Source organism: Sebastes fasciatus, chromosome 2, assembly GCF_043250625.1.
Source record: "Sebastes fasciatus isolate fSebFas1 chromosome 2, fSebFas1.pri, whole genome shotgun sequence".
Classification (NCBI taxonomy): domain Eukaryota; kingdom Metazoa; phylum Chordata; class Actinopteri; order Perciformes; family Sebastidae; genus Sebastes; species Sebastes fasciatus.
In genome coordinates this window covers 25786571-25808013 of record NC_133796.1, presented here as the reverse complement: position 1 = coordinate 25808013, position 21443 = coordinate 25786571, and the positions used below count along the sequence as shown (strand labels likewise).

Genomic DNA, 21443 nt, shown 5'->3' with positions numbered 1-21443 from the left:
AGTCACAACAGCGCTTCACCTGGCTGAAGCTGGGAATATAAATTAGAACACAAATGTTGCTCACCAAAAAAGGACCTATTTTCTGAAATAGTGTACGTTTAAAATGCTGCAGTATATATCACACTTATTTAAATTCCCTTCAATTTCTGCCTGTCAGTTTACAATACATGTAGATTGTAGATTGAATATCAAGTTTCTAAATATACTTGCACAAAAGTACATGGTGCTCACTGTACTGTAGACTTAGAGAGTCATTTCTCACCTCAGCTGGCCCTAAAATTTAGCTGTAAGACTTCAAACTAATTTAAGGAGACAAGATCATATTAACCCCATATATGCCCCTCTTTACAAGCTGGTACACTCAGTACCCGGTAAAAGATTATCCTCCGCTGACATTAGCACTCTGATAGGGGACACATTTGAAGATATGCTGGATTAACTTGCATCAAATATTGATGTGTTTTTTCCTCCCTGACAACCTCCATACGCTATAAATACCACAAAAAACACATTTAATGTAAAAATGGGGAAATGACAGATAAAACAGATGGTAACTACGTTTTCACGTCACACACACTACTTTTACTAGTCTGTGTTCTATCTTGAATCTAAAAATGCAAAAAAGAAAACATTGACAAGCAGCAGCTGGCTGCTGTGTTTTGTGGTCATCTATCCATAGAACAGAGTGCCTCTTCATGTGTCCGAATTACAGCCAGCCAAATAAGCCAAATAACCCAAATAACAGGGGAAGTGAAAAATGCAGCACTCAACTCAGTCTGCTGTGGTTCAGGGCCTTAACAAGCTACAACACCTGTGATTTGTGGTTTGCCTGTTTTGCTGTATTTTTGTGCTAGATTTCCTTTGTCATCATGAGCCTAGCCTGGTTTTTTTGCTATTTATTGTGGGCAAGCTCCACATCAGCGGCCACCTGCTTTCTACATAAGCTGGCATTAATGCTTCGTGATGACCCCGGAATTCAAAATTCCAGTGCTTTGGTGGTCTTAAGTAGAGTTTAAACTTTTAGGAGTGTTTTATTGTTTATTGATGTTGCCTTCGGATTCGTTTAGATGACCCGAATTGAATTAAATAGACTAATCATTTCATCCTAAGACTAAACTAACTAAACAAGGGTTAAACAGAAACCACCAGTGACTGTGAACAGGATGAAATGTGTATATGGAAATTTCTGTCAGACATGATGCCTTTGGTGATGCTCGCATTTCAGTAACATAATTATACAAATGCAATAAAAAAATTAAAAATAGTTTAACTTTAATTAAAAACTATAAAACTACTTCATTCATTCAACATTAATACTAACATATCGTCAAGCCTGTAATTGTGAGGAAAAACAAATCCTCCTAATCCTACTCAAAAATGAGTTGATTGTTGAAAGACACTGGTATTGATCCAAAAAAGTAGGTTTAACACTTATGGCCTCATTAATTCCACAAGGGGGAGTGTGTTGAAACTGAAATGTAAGAGTAGGCAGCTCGTTTCTCCTTCTACAGCAGCACAGGGTTTTTCCCCTGGACTCTCAGCTGATGGCTCATTAATCTATTCTAGAGGAGGTCCCCTACGCAAGCAGCCTGCGCCAGAGGAGGACTCCTCATGCCTCGTCCTTTTCAGCACAATTCTCTTACTTAACCATGAGCATTAGCGAGTTCAAGAGGAGGTTTCATGAAAGCATTATAACAAAGAAAACATAAACCTATTATTGTTGCCGAGTGGCAAAGTTTGAAAACTCTATTTAAACTCTATTAAATTAAATGTCTCGCTGTAGTTTACAGGGTCTGCCAATTCCACTGAGCATTGAACTGTCACTGTCTTCGCGAACTGTCCAGTTGAGTCCCTCTAGCTCTCATTGACCTACCAAGATAAAACTAAGTAGTCACTCCCAAGTCTTGACTGTAAACATCTTTATCTGGTGGACAATTTGAATAATACATTCTGAAAGACACTTTGACATTATTAAAATAAAATTACGGTTTATCACAACCAGGCAGCAACCTCCAGTTCTGAGAAGTGAAGCTAATGCTGAAGTGCCTTAAACTTGCATTCTTTCTAATAGCCAGCAGGGGGCGACTCCTCTGGTTGCAAAAAGAAGTCTGATTGTATAGAAGTCAATGAGAAAATGAGCCTACTTCTCACTTGATTTATTACCTCAGTAAACATTGTAAACATGAGTTTATGGTCTCAATCACTAGTTTCAAGTCTTCTTCAATACAGCATGATGTTCATTTAGTAAATTATGGTCCCATTTAGAGTCAAATAGACCATAAAGCAGGGGATGCTTTAGGGCGTGGCTACCTTGTGAATGACAGGTCATTACCACGGCGGTGTCCGGTCTGGGAGTTGTCCTTGTTTTTGTTTTACAACTTTAACCCTTTCACATTGTGTTTTCAGTTCATGAAAGTTAATTGTAACATTTTGGTTGCCTAAAAATGTCTTACACAGTGTTGGGTTGTAACTCCACCTACTCGTATAACTTCTGGTTGCAAAAAAACAAGATGGCGACGGCCACAATACCGAAGTTGAGGTTTCAAAACGGCAGTCCACAAACCAATGGGTGATGTCACGGTGACTATATCCATTTATACAGTCTATGATCACAAAGTGGGTTTTATTTTTGTAGCTGAATGATAACATTGTACCCAGAGTAACTGTTGAACGTGGCAACATGGCTAAATATAGGTCCAACAGGGGAAGAACCATGAATGATCAGATGATCACACAGGATGTAAACCAGCCAACGGCTTACCCAGATCAGCCACTTTATTTCGAGGTAATCCCAGAGGTGAAGGTTTCCTGTCACTATAAGTGTAACAATAAAAGCATGACAAGTGGGTCAAAGTTGAACCAAGACATCAGTTGGTAAACTGTGATGGATGTTTACAATGGACAGTTTGGGTATTCATTTTACAATTACCTAGCTAACCTGGGCCTGTGTTTACCAGTGCTGATTTTGTCAACAAAAAAACTATGACTTAAAATATTTATGATAACCTTTTTTTCCCGCCGAAAATGAGACTACAACTAAATAAAAAGAAACCATTGAAAATGAGAACTATGACGAAATGTATAGATCAGTCAACCATCTAAATCTTCCTGTAGAAGAAATATCACTACATTATGCAGCGTATTAGCCTCTCCTCTCAAGCTAAACCCAGAAAATGAACTGTATTTTAGTAACAAGTGAGTGAATCCAGCTTCAGTGACACGGACACTGTGTATGTGTGTGTGTGTGTGTGTGTATGTGTGAGCCAGTAAACAGTGCCTTTACAACTAACCTCACTGTAGATGAAAACGACCCATGTAACCATGGTAACTGTACACAACAAAGATGGCGACAACTGTAGCCTCAAAATGCTTAGAAGACATGAAAATTAAATCCTAAGAACTGTCAAAACCAACAAAAGTCAAATTTCCTGAAAATGTGCATCAAACTGAAGAAAAAAAAACGTGTTTCCAGTTTTGTAACGTTGTGTCCCTATCCCTGCTGTGTGCTATTTCACTCTCTCTTTCTGTAAGCTCGATGTGCGTCAACGAATGAATTAACCAGTGAATCAAAAATCTTGGCTTTCTCATTTCCTATTTGCAAACATATTTTCCACAATGGAAAACATCAAAATGACATGTAAATAAAAATATGATCTTAACTTTAGCCAACCCTAATGATCACATCAAATCTATTGGCCTTCAGTAATCCTAGAGCTAACTAAAAATAGTAGCAGTAACTTGTATGCTGTGTATTTTTGGCGTCAGTAGCTCCTTTCTCCTCTGTCAAAGACTCAAACATGCGGTGCAAACCTGCATGGGATAAAACATGTTAACGAGGTGTTAACTAAGAGTCTACAGCCAATCTAGCAGCTCTGTGAGGATGCATTTATAGGCACTGCAGTGATTTGAGCTAAATGCTAACGTCAGCATGCTAACATGCTCACAATGACAATCACAATGATGGTCCTGAGGGGGACCTGAGCGTCTTATAATTAAGAGTCTAATTTAATGTTAATACATCCCAAGAAATGTTTCAACATTTCTCTCAAAATCCCAAATGTCTCCTCATGGAGGCACTAAAAGAAAAGTCAGAGAATCACGAATGTTATTAGGATACATCGTCTGGGAACCATAAATGTCTGTACAAGTTTTGTGCCAAAATGATAATCACGAATATTTTGATCAATATTGAGATCACGATTATTCCTCACGATTATTCATAGATTTTAGGGCTAAAATATTTTTATTGCAATTTCACATTTTGAATAAACAGAGCGCTGCTTTCACTTCCATGTGGTGCTGCATTTCAACTGTCAAAAACTGATGACGTCACGGTGACAACGTCCACTTCTTATATCCAGTCTATGGTTGAGACCAAAGTGAAGGACCAACTGACTGACATTATTATCCCTAGAGCCACGTAGCTAGCGTGGCTAAAAATCATTTCCCACTTTACATTTTAAGTCCTGTTCTAGCATGATTTCTTCATAGAGAAACACATCAAACCAATTAAGAAAGCTGTCTCAAAGCCATTACACTGTTCCTTTAAGTCAATTAAAGGATATGGAGTATGTGTACTTCCTTGTTAAGTGAATGTAAACTTTCAGTGAAGAAAAAGGACGAACTATCAATCCAGATCCAATAAACATTGTGGTTATTTGTAAAACTGTGAAAATGTAGTGCATGCAGGCTACCAGTGCAAATTAGCTACCTGTATACACATTTCCAGTCAGACGTCCTGTGTGGGAGGCAGCAGGGCACTGAAAGGCTCCATTTACACACTTTGGTGTAACTGCAGTATATGCTCTGACACCCATCATCGCTCAAGTGCTCCATTCATACATACTCTGCTTCAGCTGACAAGAGCAATTACATTTTGGTGATTATTTTACAATAGTCATTCAAATTCTCACTGCCCTCTGTGATTTCAGTGGACATTTGTCTGATATCAGGTTTTCCTCCTCACAGCAACTGATCTGTTAGTGACACCATCACTTAACCACCACAAATTTGACTGCTTAAATGACAGCTCCGTCAGGGAGTCATGTCAGATTTCTGATTGCCTGACTGAGCAGGCGGCTGTCTTTATAATTTAGCTATATGAATGCGTAATATGGCAACATGTCAGCACCCTAATAAGGTTGTTATGTTGCTGTGAATAGAGAACTACACATGTGTCATCATATAAATAAATAAATTATCTGCAGTGAAGCAAACATTTAAAACACGACTTCTGAATGTAATCATACAACATTTCCACAGAGAGTCACACTAAGTGAGGTCCACAGCATGTACTGTACAAAAAAACAAAATCCATCAAACTGTTTTTAATAGCATCTGATTGGCAAGCTGTCTTGGGACAGTTGGCAAATGGGCGGGCAGCGGAGGAGTTTAGAGGTGCTAAAGTTCAGGCAGGAGCGACGCAGCACCCTGTGTCCTGCCAACAGCCTTACAGTGGCGCAGTTCCTGACTAAGTTGTTGACCCATGGCCCCCACCTGTCTTGACCATGCATTATATAGGGGGGGGGGGGGAGGGGGCATCACTTCACCCTCCTATGCTGCCTGCCACGCCAGAAGGCTTTTGACTCATGCCCATCTGTCCTGGTAGTGCATACATTAAGTGAAAGCCAAGCTGCTGGCACCCTGTCCAATTCATCTGCGCCTTTATAACAACAAGTTGTGATATAGAGTGTGAACTGAATTTTTACCTTGGCGACAAACATCTCCGTAAAGAGAACAGTAAAGATTTCTAATAGTTATCTTCAGATTGCAATGACATACTATTGAGGTGTTATAATGCACACATTTGGAAATTAATTTCTTAACACTGGTGTTGTTTATTTTTTAATCCAATCCAAAACCAAATAATGGCTTTGTTACTAAACTAATACAACAGACCGGCAATACATGTTATCTTTGTGGAGCTTATAATATACATTGATGCTGTCAGGGAGGTGTTGATTCAACTCATCAGTCCTTTTTGAGACCGTTGTTGGTGGTGGTGTCAAAATGTATGACATTCATAGGTGTTTCAAATGTTCTGACACACATTAGAGGGACGTAACATAAGAAACACCTCTCAGTATGAGTTTGCATGCCTATGCCATTACCACAGCAACCAAGCCAGACAGGATAACAATGCCTGAAAATACAAATACAACCTAATCGCTTGCTAAAATCAGTGAGGGCAGTCAGTCCTTGAGATTCAATGTACAAGCACATCAGATTTGCCTACAGTCTGAACACACTCTAGGAGCTTTCTACTGTGGAAATACATCAGTGGGTGAATACATTATATTGGTAATAATGGTAATAACAAAAAAGTAAAATTACACCATTGCTTTTGGGTGAGTTACACAGCACTCAATTCGTCTTAATGAATCTTTGACTTATTAAAAATAACATTAAAGGGGACCTATTATGTTTTTGTGCTTTTTCCCTTTCCTTTAGTGTGTTATATACTTTTTTGTGCATGTAAAAGGTCTGCAAAGTTATAAAGTCCAGCCAAAGGGAGTTACTCTACCCTACAGAAACACTGCTCCTGAACTGTCTAAAACGCCTTGCCAGAAGTCCCGCCTTTTCTTCCGTAACGGGGTGATGTCACTAAGTAACACATATGCATAACGGCTAGTTTGGCACGCCCTCAAACAAAGCTAGTTAGAGCGGAGCTGGAGCAGAGTCCAAAGAGTTTGGTTCAGTTGACCAATCACAACAGAGTGGGCCAGCTGACCAATCAGAGCAGACTGGGCTTTTCAGAAAGGGAGGTGCATGAGCTTGAACAGAGCGTTTCAGACAGAGGGTGAAAAGAGGTGCTGTAGCACAGCTGGTATGAGGAAAATAAATCGTTTTTTGAACATTAAAAAAAAAAAGTTTAAAAAACTTAACATGTTCTAGTAGAAATCCAAAATACAAGTATACACTTGAAAAGAAGCATAATAGGTCCACTTTAACTTTCTTTCAAAAGCTTACAAAAATAACGAAGATGCAAACGTACCTGACCTGGCTGGATGTCTAAGTAATGAAGCACCTCTTTGAGCATGACAGGCGTGTGAGGAGGCTTTTTGGTTGAAACAGAAGACAGTTCATCAGATCTGTCCAGGGGACCAGAACCAGAAGATGCACAAACTGTAGAAGAGTGCAAGCTTAACTTCCATGACCTCCATGCTCTCCACACAGCCAGATTTGCTTTCCGTAACATTGGGTTGGAGCGCACAGAAAACATCATGATTCTTATGACGATCTATGGAGAAAACAAGAGCAAAGTTATGTGATGATATAAGCAGAAACATAGTATTTACCAGTGTAACCATAGTGTAACAACGTGTTTAAGCCAATTAAGAGGAGCAGGGTTTTTAATACTGTTGAATATGGGTGAGTATTTTGAAAGTCAAAGTAAGATTGTGATGGACTTAAAGTGACAGGTGACTGCTGATTTGAAAACAACTAAATGTTTGTAGTTACTATGCTAGTATTTGGAATAACAAAAATATTAAGCCTACATCATGAGTGCAAATTTGCAGATATCTTGTGCTGCAGCCTTACAAAGTAGCTTTGATATTTCCAGACGGGAGGAGAATTTTCAATTGACATAAGCAGCTGGTCTCCAACCTGGGGTGTCCAACCAAAACAAGAGGGCATCACAGTTTTAACAAGCCGTTCGAGATCACTCTGAAGGTTGAACTCTTCTAACAGCACACATCTGTGACTCCCACACTGCATCACCACCACACCCACAATACGAGTGGTACATCTTTGGCTAATTAGTTCAGCATTTTGGCATTCTACATGAACAATACTGCCCACAGTGAGCCACATGGCTAAAAAGGTATTCAGGTGTTTCCTGGCAACAGGATGCATTGAAAATTAGAGCTCGGTTAGTGACGCATGATCCAATGAAATAGAAATATGTGCAGGAGCTGAAGGAATTCAACAGGTTTGCGCATGGCATTGGTGAACGCAAAGCAAACCTTCAATGGCAGCAAAACATTAGTATTTGAAGAGATGGCAATAAAATATTGTATTATTGAGTGACGATGCATGATTGCTGTCAGATTGTGTGTCATAGCTGCTGTACCTTACAGGAATCCAAATCAACTTTGTATACACATTATTATTACATTACCGGTGCGTGCATCTAGATGTAAATCAAAAATATTACATCTTTCAGGTAAGGTAAGCTATCCTTTACCAGAAGAGCAGAGAAGAGAATGAATGATGGACTGTTTTGAGCATACTTATATTAACTTATGAATCATATTGTGATTATTTTTTATCTGTGACATTGTTACAAATTAAAGTCCCATATCATAAAAAAGTGAGATTTTCATGTTTTTTTTATTATAAAGCAGGCTTAAAAAATACACACAGCCCGTATTCAGAAACTTTGCATTTGAAACAAGCTGTCAGGATCTCTGCCCATTAGTGATGTCACGAATATACAATATTTAGACCTTTGACACAATTTTAAACGTAAACTTTCTAAATGTGTCCCAGTTTATTTCTTGGTTGCAGTGTATGTAAATGTCATCAGCTGACAGAAAGTACACATGGACCCAAGCTGTTGCCTAGCAACGCAATTCTGTTGCAATTCTGTCAGAATGCGCTAAAACCGAGCGTTTCAGACAGAGGGTAAATACAGGCATATTTAGGCTGACAGTATGAGGGAAATAACGTGTTTTTTTTAACATTACAGCATGTAAACATGTTCTAGTAGAAACACAAAATACAAGTGTGAACCTGAAAATGAGCACGATATGGGACCTTTAATAGTACCGCTTTCTCATGACATATAAGTCTATAAACAACCAGTCCCTGTTAAAAACTAGGAGTATTTTTCATTGATGATTTACATATTACTGATGTACTTATTTCTGTGTAGTATTATGGGGATTTTTGTTTTACCACACACAAAAATCACAGCTTTGGTGTGAAGCAGGTTAGCTAGCTATCTTGCTAAAAACACCAGAGCTAACCTTACACATGCTCACACTTAACAACATGATTAAAGGTGTGTTTGGCGTAGCTATATCTTGGGGATGGAAAAGAAGTGTTATGCAACGTTTAGTAACCCATAGGTTGCTCTTTATCACGTGTGTGTAGTAGCTTTAACGTTATTATAGCAGCAGTGGCTGGGCTTGCAATAGATATTGTTGCTATGCTACCATGTTGGATAACTTACACGAACTGTGGAACGAATTCACGAATAGCTAGGCATAAGGACACTCAAGTTACATTTAAACATGTTAAGCTAAGGTGGGCTGTGACGGAGAGAAACGTGTGTACACCTCTGGAGGTTTAACAGTAAGCTTTCTTACCGTAGTGTACCAGAGATGAGCTCCACCTTCAGCAGCAGCAGCATGTCCGGCGCGTCACCATGGTCACCATGGTACCGCCCACTGACCGGCGCCTCTCGTCCAATCAGCTGCGACAGAAGAAGAGGGCTGCTTTTTCAAAATATTGGCGCTTCGTGGTGCTAGCTATGACCACCGGCTATCTGCCTATGATCCGCTATCTCTCTACCTCTACGCTTCACTAGCGACTTTTACTGTTTACAATACGAACTACTTGTGTCGCATCAGAAAACGTTACTGTAGGTTGCGTGAAATGAAAGAAAATCGTTACTGAAGGTAAGCCATAAACACACACGCTAACGAACCGTTGGACGTTGTGCTAGCTAATGCTAGCTGTTGCTAGCTGTTGTAGCTAACTCCTGCCAACTTAACGTTGCTGCTTTGTATTCAAATATGTATACTAACATGTTAAGTCGCACTTTTATAAGTTAAAACACCATCTCGTTTCTTGTACGGTGTCTTTTTCTGACAATAGAGTAGTTAACGTACTAGGCAAGTTTGACATGTAATGTTATGATGTCGTTATTAAGTCAATGTGACGTTAAGAGATAAACTGCCACCTAGCTACTATCACTTGTATGCACTTAGTTGCCCTTTCATTAGGTACACCTGGTTTAGATGTTTTATTATATTTATTTATATAAATGAGGATGGACTAAATAAGATAAGATAAGATATTCCTTTATTAGTCCCGCAGTGGGGACATTTGCAGTGTACAGCAGCAAAGGGGTTAGTGCAAAGAACAAGATGCATCATCTTAAATAAAAGGAGCAGTATATATAGTATTGACAATTAACAGACTATTAACAAAATTGCACAAGTGGAAAATGATATTGCACAGTGAGAATGAAATGAAATTCCACCTGAGTAGTAATAATGATAATGGTATTGCACAGTCAGTGTACAGTAAAGTGAAGTTATTGTCAGTTTTTGGTGTGTAAGTGGTCTACAATATAAAAATATGCTCAAATTATAATATGGCAAACTCAAACCCAACAGGCAACAACAGCTGTCAGTGTGCTGACTTGACTATGACTTGCCCCAAACTGCATGTGATTATCATAAAGTGGGCATGTCTGTGAAGGGGAGACTTCATGGGTACCCATAGAACCCATTTTCAGGTCAAGGGACCCCTTTGAAAATGGCCAAGCTAGTATGACATGGTTGGTACCATTGGATTCCTTAGGTTTTCTCTTTATATGACGCCAGTATCTTCACACTTGCTTCAAAACTGAGTCCGCAACAACTTCTGAAATATCGTTTGCATTAAAGACATTAGTGAAGTTAATACTTTGAATTTAGATTATAATTTATTGCAGGGCTGTTGTTTTAAAATGCATCTCCCAGACCTCATACAGGACATCCATGGTTTAACTGGCCTATAGTAATGTAATTTTACCCTGTACTGACATAAAATGTTGAAACCATGCCCTACACAACCTGTACCAAAAGCAAATTTCGCTTGCCTGGATATGTGACCATTTAACAATGAAATTTTGACTTCACTCTGATTAGCAAGCATATCAATTATTATCTGCAATGCCATCAGGGATAAGCTGAGACAAAAATTCCAGGGAGGCTGAATAAACTTGTTGTGACTTACGTTAGTAATTTTATTTATATAGCCCAAAATCACAAATTTGCCTTAAAGGGCATACAGCATCCTCTATCCTCAGATCCTCAATTTGGCACAAGGCAAAGTTCCACCGCCTGCTGTTCTGTTCATTTCCCCAGTTTCTTTCTCAATTTGTGTGATTTATTGAACATACCATTAAAAATGACCCTGATGTTTTCAATTTGTAATGTATTTGACCCTTTGTTTATTATTTTGCAGCAACACTTCAGTCACTGCAGAGGGACCACAATGGCAAGTGATGTGTGCAGCCGTGTAAAGGTGGTTGTTCGGGTGAGGCCAACCAGCGAGAATGAAAAGCGTGAAAACTGTCGAAATGTGGTCCAGGTTGTTGATAACCACATGCTCATATTTGACCCCAAGGAAGAGGACATATCATGTTTTGGGGCACAAAGAGTACGAAACAGAAACCTCAACAAGAGGGCTAACAAAGACCTGAAGTTTGTTTTTGACCATGTCTTCAGCGAGAACTCTACTCAAGATGACATCTTTGAGAGCACCACTAAAGGAGTGTTGGACGGAGTGATGAATGGATTTAACTGCACAGGTAACAAATTAATATGTAGATGCTGTGTGTTGAAGTTGCAGACATGTTGGCATCCCCAAATGGTAAAAAGAATCCTCCATAGTGCAAAAATCACATAACATGATATCTAAATCATATTTATAATTTTTTTTCCCCTAGGAATACAGCTGCAGTATACTGTATACCCCAAGGGTAGAGTAAGCTTACATTAAAATTAGTAAACCAATTTAAATACATTTAACAGCTGAATGACTGCATCAAGATAATATAACATGAACCACACCTCACCGTTCATGGTTTCAATATTTTATAAAGTAAGGAACCCCCGAAAGGTCATTGTGGGATTTTTTGGGGGTTTCCTCACAATGTTTTTGCGTTCCCTTGGAATATCTCTGCATTCCCGCTGATCCATAGGAACAGTTAGTGTGTTGGTCCAGTCCAGTTATACTGTAAGTTTAGGGAACCACTGTGAGGATACTACAGAAAGGAGAGATTATGTGACACTTTACATTATGTATTTATTGCTCATTACTCCCTTCTAGAGACTGAGTACTGACAGTATACAGCCACTGTCTGTTAACACAACTGCAGCTGCTCTGCCTGGCTATGGTAGTCACAGGATTTAGGATTTGAACCTGCGATGCTTCTATCAGACTTTGGCCAATCACAGGTCATTTCAGAGAGAGAGTTTTCCTATTGGCTGTTCATTCAACTGAGGTAGCTGTCAATCACTTGTGAACTCTGATTAAATGGTCAAACTAGGCAGCGCTGATCAGATATTAATCAATATTCTGTTACTGTAATGCCTATTTCTCATCTCAAATGTTTTCAGAAACATGGTGGGCAGTGCTTAGTATTTCTTCAACTGATCTCAACATTTGAGGTGAGAAATAGGCATTACAGTAACAGAATATTGATTTATATTTGATCAGTGCTGCCTAGTTTGACCAGAGACGGCAGGCAGAGGCACATGATTTTTTTCAGATTACCTGTCTCATGCATAACTTTGTTTAATCATCTTGGCGCTAATTCTACCCACTGCAGCTTTAACTAGCTCCATAGCTCCGCTAGTTAGTTATATATTTAGCTGCACTGATGCAGATGTGAGCCTAAGTCAGCTACAGCTGAGGGTGTATCAACTATCGCTGTGGTCAGAACCAGGGGCGGTCTAATAAATAATACTATTTCATAATACAGCTTAGTGTTGTCAAGAATATGGAAGTATCAATACATATCGATACTGAATATTTGAAACGGTTTCAATACTCATTTTCGCAGTATCGATACACGGCTACCAGCTGCGCTTTTTTGCTCTCTTTTCCCTCCGTCAGCAAGTTGACACACACACTACCGTTTATCTTTTAATAAAAATCAAAAAATGTATAATATGAATAATGAATATCAATATTTTTTAAGGTATTGTATTGAAGTTAGAAATTCCAGTATCATGACAACACTAATACTGTTCAGTCTTCCTCTATGGATCAGAGGGGATGCAAAACGTATTGCAAAGTAATGCAAAACTTATAGCAAGGGTACGCAAAAGTATTGCGAGGGAAGACAAAAGTAGTTCAGGAAAAAAGTCTCACCGTGACCCTTCAGGGGCTACGTAATAAAGTGAGCTAATATGCATTGGCAGTAAACTTTCTGGATTTTCGACCGCTTCTCTTTATCCCCAGGATGACCAAATACTGAAGTTCAAATGCAGTTATGAGCGACACCGGCACCGCTTTAGAGCCGTGCGTTTATTTTACTTTATTTTTTCTCAACATGGCTCGCTGACTCATGCTGCCGTATCATTAATTGAAAATGCTGGCTGCTGTTAATATGCTTTGTCTGCTCCAGGGTTCACTTGCTGGTCACTAGCTCACAACACCGTGCAGTTCCAGTGTTTTAAATCAGCACAAATGGGGATTTTTGACAGCTAGGGTGCCCGCTGTAAACAGGACCCGAAACAAATTTGGCTTCAGAGAGTCATCATTGATCCATTGAAAGACGCCTGAATCAGCTGAAAATCTTGAACCTGCTGAACAATATTCATTCAGTTGACCGTTTATTAGATACACCTAGCTACAACTAATGCAGTCTAATACAGCAGTCCTGCAATAAATCCTACCTTCATGAAGATTATATTGTTCAGTTTTTGTTGAAGAGGTCAAAATTTGACATCATTTTGTTGGATGTAGTGATTGTAGTCTGCGGTGCTGTTGGACTGTATTGCATTGTACAGTGAGGCGTTTCTGTTATTTAGTCTACCCTCATGAAGTGGATAAAATAACAGAAACACTTGTCAGTATACGGCAATACAATTCAACAGCACCACAAACTGCAGCTTCCAAAATGATCATACAGTTGAATCAACACCTCTAAAACTGCTTCAACAAAAACTGAACATTATAACCCTCATGAAGGTAGGATTTGTTGCAGGACTGCTGCATTACACTGCATTAGTTTGAGCTAGGCATACCTAATAAACTGGCAACTGAGTGTATGCTGGTGGCAATATGCTAATGTTTACCACCTAGCTTGTCTTAATTGAATTGTACTATGTGACCAGCAACTTTACAATTGTATTTTTGTTCAATTGTGTGAGTTTAAAGCTTGTAATTTAGGTGGTGTTGTGATATTATTACGTACTGTAGGCCCACTTTCAAATATAGGCTGATTAGAACATCATCATTTTTATAATTTGTTATTCTTTTTTGGGGGGGGGGTTCCACCTAAGCCAGCCTTTTCACAATAAGCACAGCTTTTCTGGCCTTCATTTTGCAATATAATATGTTTGATGCTTCCATTTTTCACATTACGATTTGTGGTTATTCTCTATCCAAAGTAAGTTTGATGTTGTAGCCGTTACTATTGTTGTAGCGATAAGCAAGAAATATGTCTCTAAATTGCAGTGTTTGCCTATGGTGCTACCGGAGCAGGCAAGACACATACTATGTTAGGCTCTGAAAATGACCCTGGGGTCATGTACCGCACCATGACAGAGCTGTTCAAACGCATGGAGGATGCCAAGGAGGAGAAAGAGTTTGCTGTTGCATTCTCATATCTTGAGGTGATTATTTGAATTTTAATTTTTTTCTGTTTGTTTTGTTCTTTTTGTTCTCTGTATTAGCGCAGAACCTGTTCATTTTTTTGTCAAAGTGATTCTATGCCTTAAGTGCCTTAAAGGAATACTTCACCCACAAAATGACCATTTGTGTACCAATTACTTACCCCATGTTACCTTGAATTCTTGAAGTATTTTTTTTTATTTTATCCCATGCCTCCACGGTGAACAAAGAATCAAAAAATGGAGAAAAGTCTTGATGATTTGAAGTAAATGGGGGCCGTGTTTAACAACAGCAAAACCAGTGGTGTAGGGGAGGATATACGCCGGGATACGGAGTATACCCACTGCTTTTTCTGTCAGTTTACAATATGCCCACCTATCTGCCAAAAAGCTATTGGACTATATAGGAGAGTATACCCACTTACTCCTTGGTAACCTACCCCTCTCTACCTAGTAGTCCACCCACCTTATCAACAAGCACTACACCATTGAGCAAAACATCCGTTCACAAACTCTCACACAACTCGTGCTGTATACTCCAAGTCTTAATTTATATAGTCGTATTCTCACTTCTTCCCAAACACATGCATTTATGCTAAAACCTTACACTATTTCAAACACTTCCACAAAAACAGTCTCGCGCATGCGCACTACTCGGAAGTACTGAGCATACACGGGATAAATGAGACTATTCTTCTAGAATTCAAGGCAATACAGAGTGAGTATATTTTTTATTTTGTGGGTGAAGTATTCCTTTAACCCAATCATACATTTTTGTCTTGACTGACCTCTTGGGATGGTTTTGATGGATTTGCAGCTGTTTGCAGTTATATTTGTTGTTTGTTTTACAGGTTTACAATGAACAGATCAGAGACTTGTTGGCTAATAGCGGCTCCCTTGCAGTCAGAGAAGACAGCTCTAAAGGAGTGATTGTTCAGGGCCTCACACTGCATAAGGTCAGTAGCAACAACTTGAGATAGCCCAGGTAGTAAAACTGATCAAACTAGTCACCTCTAACTATGACAAGTGTATACAATTTTCTCTAGCAGTTTCCTCTAAACTTAATAAATGGAGGTTGTGTTTAAGAAAACGTTTTGAATTGAAACTTAAAGTCCGAATAAAGTAAAATCAGAGATTTGCTTCTAAACAGATTTTACATGTTCATACATACATAAAAACAATTGCTGAAAAGGCCGTGAACTATATAGTACTGGATTGTGAAGTTAGATCGTTAAACTGTTTTTGGGCGCGCCTGAAATCATGGCTTGATGACGCACTGGAGCCATCCTTAGCATAACCCCTCCCCTAACATTATATAAAATCTAGAGCACATAGCATCAGTGGTTCTCCCACTCAGTTGCCAGTTACAAGACTTACTAGCCACAGCCTACATTTTGCTAGCAGTGGTGTACCGGCCATCTGGCATACCGGGACAAATCCCAGTGGGCCGTCAAGAAATCCATAATGTTTTTTCCCGGCTGTCCAGCCCCGTCTGTCTCTCACCAGCCCTCTCACAGTTAGTTAAACTTGTGCTTACGTCATTGGTTCCGCCGTAGCGAACTCTGACGCTACTGTTGCGGCTGTAAAACAGTGGATAAATTAATTGGAGCGTCACAGCCACCCATGAAATAACTGGTGTCACTGCCACAATTTTATCAATTCTGTCCGACAACATTTGGAGAGTCTAAAAGAGCCGCACGATTTAATTATTTTATCCCCATTAAAGTTAGCATGGGGCCAAATCGGAAGTTAGCTGGCTCGGCCAGCGGAAGTCTCTGGTGCACATGCTCTATAGGCAGAGCATGCACATTAACATTCTGCAAAAGTAGTGCACAGCAGTGGGATGGCCAACAAGAAGTGTTGTGTATATACTGTAACTGTACATATGTATTAACCCTCACCCGCAATTGGGCGTGGTTTCAGAGCCTTCAGCGGACACGCACCCCCCAGCGTTTCAGAGCAGGGAATACTACTTATTTTTTCATGATTTGGAAACCTAATTTTATATAAATTTTTCTGGTGTGAGAAGTTCTGAAGACATATTTATTTTTGCTTTACCCAAACTTTAAACTTTGTAACATAGAAGATTATCGATTCTGCCAATAAATAAAGATATTTGTTTTCATTAAATACTGTCTAAACATTATTCTATAAAACTGGGTTACGTATACAAACTATTTCACGTTGAGCATCTTAACTGTTCTGTTGCTGTGGTGTGCAAGTACACTGCGGTGGTTCCAAATAGGGCCTTTTCCTGGGTCACACACCATCTATGACATTGTCTTTTTTTTGTCTATACAGTCCAAATCTGCAGAGCACATTCTTCAGGCTTTGGATACTGGCAATCGCAACAGGACACAGCACCCCACTGACATGAATGCCACCTCTTCCCGGTCCCATGCTGTATTTCAGGTATTTCAATCCAGTGTTATCGAAATCCCAAGGCACAATTAGGCTCTAGCATGATGTCATAACGTAGAAATAAGAACATAAAAAGACAATAATTAACAAAAGAATACACATAAATATGAAAGCTTTACTGCAAGCTGCAAGCCCACTCCCCAATTTCAAGTGGGCAGTTACTAATATCTTCAGTTTGTAAGATGACAAGTATTTGAAGTATCTTGTTTCACTACAAACATCTGACAGTGCATCACCGTTCGCTTCTTGATAGTCTTGAACTGACAGTTTTGTATTCTCTTCTTCAGATATATTTAAGACAGCAGGACAAAACTGCCAGCCTCAATCCTAACGTCTACGTTGCCAAAATGAGCCTGATTGATCTGGCAGGCTCAGAGAGAGCCAGCGCCTCCAACGCCAAAGGGGCACGTTTGCGGGAAGGTGCTAACATCAATCGCTCACTCCTCGCCCTAGGAAACGTTATCAATGCTCTTGCTGACCCAAAGGTGAGTTTATGTTACCCTACATATACTGTATATACTGTGGATAACATACAGAGTGTTTCAAAAAAATACTGTCACAACAACCACACAAAGGAGCACTTTTTATTTGTATTAGCTAAATCGCAGATACAGATTACTTTTTAGATAAACATAGCAGTGTTCAAAACAGCATAAAGGTGGTGCACTGCTTGGACAAGCTGCACTTTTATTATTTTTCCAAGCATTTAAGTGGCCTCATCATGCAAAATAAGGGAAATAAAGTAAGAAAAAAAGATCCATAATGAAATTTAACCGGATTAGTTAAATTCATTCTTATTGTTATGAATGGTGTTTGTATCCATTTAATTTTAGCATTAGGCTTATGAATGCTCCGGTCATATAATAGTCAAGGGCGGTACGTCAATATCTTAGATTTTCCAAGATCATTATGCCCCAGTAGCAGGGTGCCCACTCGTTCCTAGAAATCTTTAATTGTTTTGGGACCCTGGAAAACAACATGTGGACTCGTTTTCTAGTAATGGGGAAATCAGGGAAAAAGAGAATTGGAAAATGTGGTCTCCCTTTAAACATTTAACAATGTTTCACATTTTGCTGGGAGCCGTCTGTCAGATGCCTTAATGACAGCTGGAAGTTAAGATTAGCGATCTGTTCACAAAAGAGTTAACATTCAAACAGTGTTGTGTGCCTGGTGTTGCTTTTGAATGCACAGAAGACACCTCACTGGTTATCGAAGACAGCTGCGCACAGCAGCATCTGTCAGATCTGTAGAAACTGAACAAAGTGTTTGGTTAGCTTGCTAACAAATGAAATGATACTTTGTGATTCACTGCTTACCAAAAGTTAGAACAATGATTTATTTAGAAATATTTGAAATAATATTACACATGCTTTACAAATAAGGTCAAATCAAGCAAGATTCAACAGTTTGAACCAATAAACGTAATAAAATACACACAAACATTGAACTAATTCATAACTAGCCAAACTTCAAAAGAGACAAAACACAAGATACAGTCTGTTTGCAGATATATAATTTAGAAACAACGGAGTAGTCTGTATTGATATATTATTTTGTTTGGATGTGGCATTACTAGCTATTCACTCTAATACCAACTACAGATGTACCATGATACCACCATAATTCCATGTTTACAGATGATCTGACAAAGAATGTCACAGTCACAACACATTTAAAAATGTATTACATGTAGATTTGTCCAGACAGTGAACAGATACAGTGAATGTGCAGAGTTTTATCTCACCATGTTTTGTATTTAGTATTGTTTTTGTGCTTGTTTTTGGTCCCTAAATCCTCAGTGCATAGGGAAATTTTGCTTCATTTTAAGATTATTATGGTTATAGGTGTATGAAGTTAAGCACTAGCCTCCATATGAAACAGAGAGCCTGGGAAGTGGAGAGTCAACTGAGTATTTGGGTATTATTTCATTCCAGTTGCATACATTAACCTGTCAAGCAGTCTTCTCATTTTACACACCAGTCTCGAGGGACGAGGCGCAAGCAGGCCACATGCATTTAGGAAGTGCTGTGCAAATATACCACGGCCATGTTGAAATGTGATCCTCCTTCAACAGGTTATTTAATTCTTGCGTTAAAGCCGTGTCCAGTTAGTATCATACCCTGCTCGCCATTCTTGAGTGTTGCAGTCATGATACTCATAGCTCAACCTGCAACGCCCACCGCAAGTCCCCACTCCTTCCCCACCCTATCCTCATGGTTATTGGCGCTGCAGTGTTTACTGTTGGCAGACAAGGAATTCATGTTGTGGCCATTGTTTACAGGAAAGAATGTCCCCACTTGTGTCTGGGCTGACATGCCATTCGTTTGAGTGAAGAAGAATGTCTGCTACTTCTGTTCGGGCTGTTCAGTGTGTCATCTTCATGCTATGCTGCACAGAGGTTTTTGTTGTAAGTTGTTTGCCTTAGGCGATGTCCAAACCAATGGAGATGCATTTGACGCAGCATCCTTTCTCTCCAGTTTGGCCTTCCATCCACACAAGGCCAGTGTTTCCCACCCACAAAAAAGGGGCTTTCTGAAAATGTTGTCCAAAGCGGATATATTTGATTGTGCCAATCTTGCTTAATGGTGCGGACAGTGAAAGCTGAGCTTTTTTGAAAATACTGATGTGTGGTTCTCAACATTTTAGGACATCATGTTTCTTGCAGCATAGTTAGGAAGCAAACTCTCTGAGCAATCTGAGAGATTGGAAGTGGCAACAGATTGTATTTAAGTAATAAAACCGAAATCCAGCCCTGGAATTACTGTTATCCTTGGTGAACAAGTAGCACTTACAACCTGTGTTCAAATGACTATTTTATGATCATGCAGTTGTCAGAAAATGCATTGGAACTTGAATTTTGTATTGTGTGGTCTGCTATTATAACAAACTGTAAGCGATCATGGAGAGTAGAAGATGATAGTGCTGTTACGATACTGGAATTTCTAACTTCGATACAATACCTTGAAAAATATCGATCTTCAATACCACAGGGGAAATTGATAAAAATTGGGGCATAACATTTTAGATTTTTATTAAAAAATATATAGCAGAGTGTTTTTCAACTTGCTGTCGCAGAGAAGAGAGCAAAAAGCACAGCTGGTACCCATATATCGATACTGCAGAAAATGAGTACTGAAACTGTTTCAAATGTCAGTATTGATATGTATCGATACTTCACTATTTTTGACAACACTAAAAGTTGAAAGAACAGAGTACCACATAATTAGACATAGCCCTTTCACACAGAGATTCCGCCATAAAGAAGTAAAGAAGATCCACCATTACGCTGGCTTTTTTTTTTTTTTTTTTTTACACTGAACCAAACAACGGCGGCATAATGCCTTTTCAGTGTGTGATTTTAGATAGCACGCCGGCATTCCGGGAGCAAAAGTTGTGTGTGTGTAGTTTGGCTGTCCCTTTTACACAGATTCGGCTCTGTGACTACCTCCGCTGCCGGCTTAACGGGCGTAACAGCCCATTCTGTGTCTGTACCTGTTATACAAAACGGCAAGGCAGAATAACATTCCCGCCTTGAACAGGCTGTGTGAAAGGGGCTAATATGGCACTGGGTTCCTTTTGAAGCCAGCTCTTGTTTTCCGCGGCCGCTTCACACCTCCCATTCACACCAGTGCAGGTCCCTCCATTCACCTGTAAATTGCAGGGGGTCATTTTACATTGAATCTGTGATAGTCGGACCAAACTAATGGAGTCAAGGCAAAAACTTGAGTTTACTTTTAGATATCGACTTCGCTGAAAGAATAAGTTTGAATGTCTGCTCTTATTAAAAAGGAGACTTTCCAAATTGGCACGTCTATCCTGAAACTCCCTGGACCTGACATGAACTATAACTAAGGTCTTTGAATCCAGATGTAGGCTTAGGGATTGGATTTTTCCAGGGAGAAGTGCAGGCACAGCTGCTAACCCCAGAAGAGCTCATTTTACACTCCTTTGTAACGAAACTTTAATGTGACTTTCTGCAATCCCAATGCCCACGAGATTGTGACTCACCTAAGCAGCTGTAGTCTATCTAATGCCATTATTACAGACTGAGCTGCGTTCACAGATCAGTTTTGTGGATGGCTGGTCCCTGTTTTCACTCAAAAATGAACACTCCACACTGAATTTTGTTACCGGCATTTTATCGGTCCCCACCACATAGTGTAATATGACTAAGCTCCTCTTGTGGAGTTTGTCCAGATGGAAAAAACATATTAAGGCATACCTCACATTTTGTGCTGTTCTGCATACCACACCAATAACACACTGTTTCTTTCTTTTAATTTTGATTTGTGTCATGTCTGACAGAAGTATTGAACACCCGGATTCTGTATTTGTTTATTTCAAACTTTCATTTGATGTATTTTCGAGGAAAACTCAATGGAACCACAAGAAATTTTCAGATTTTCTGAGCTGCTTGTTTGTGTACACTTTAAGTGAACCCAAACATCGAAAATGATA

At 39.4% G+C, this 21443-nt stretch overlaps 3 protein-coding genes across 4 annotated transcripts in view; 1 reads left to right on the top strand and 2 right to left on the bottom strand.

Annotated features, from left to right (window-relative positions):
* The window catches only part of mettl15 (methyltransferase 15, mitochondrial 12S rRNA N4-cytidine), a 51971-nt gene extending 42507 nt beyond the window's left edge, over positions 1 to 9464 (bottom strand). The window contains exons 1-2 of the mRNA XM_074615746.1: positions 9315 to 9464; positions 6995 to 7240 (exon numbers count right to left, since the gene is read on the bottom strand). Of these exons, the coding sequence (XP_074471847.1) occupies positions 6995 to 7225 (231 nt within the window). The 5' untranslated portion in view covers positions 7226 to 7240; positions 9315 to 9464. The remainder of the gene's footprint in view (positions 1 to 6994; positions 7241 to 9314) is intronic.
* slc22a31 (solute carrier family 22 member 31) overlaps positions 1 to 21443 on the bottom strand; it is a 284522-nt gene that overhangs the window by 5467 nt on the left and 257612 nt on the right. The window lies entirely within an intron of this gene.
* The window catches only part of kif18a (kinesin family member 18A), a 34042-nt gene continuing 22064 nt past the window's right edge, over positions 9466 to 21443 (top strand). Inside the window, exons 1-6 of one of the 2 annotated variants that reach the window (XM_074615613.1) lie at positions 9466 to 9626; positions 11185 to 11530; positions 14410 to 14567; positions 15416 to 15520; positions 16866 to 16976; positions 17273 to 17470. In XM_074615613.1, the coding sequence (XP_074471714.1) occupies positions 11215 to 11530; positions 14410 to 14567; positions 15416 to 15520; positions 16866 to 16976; positions 17273 to 17470 (888 nt within the window). In that variant the 5' untranslated portion in view covers positions 9466 to 9626; positions 11185 to 11214. The remainder of the gene's footprint in view (positions 9627 to 11184; positions 11531 to 14409; positions 14568 to 15415; positions 15521 to 16865; positions 16977 to 17272; positions 17471 to 21443) is intronic. The other variant, XM_074615605.1, reaches the window with a different exon arrangement.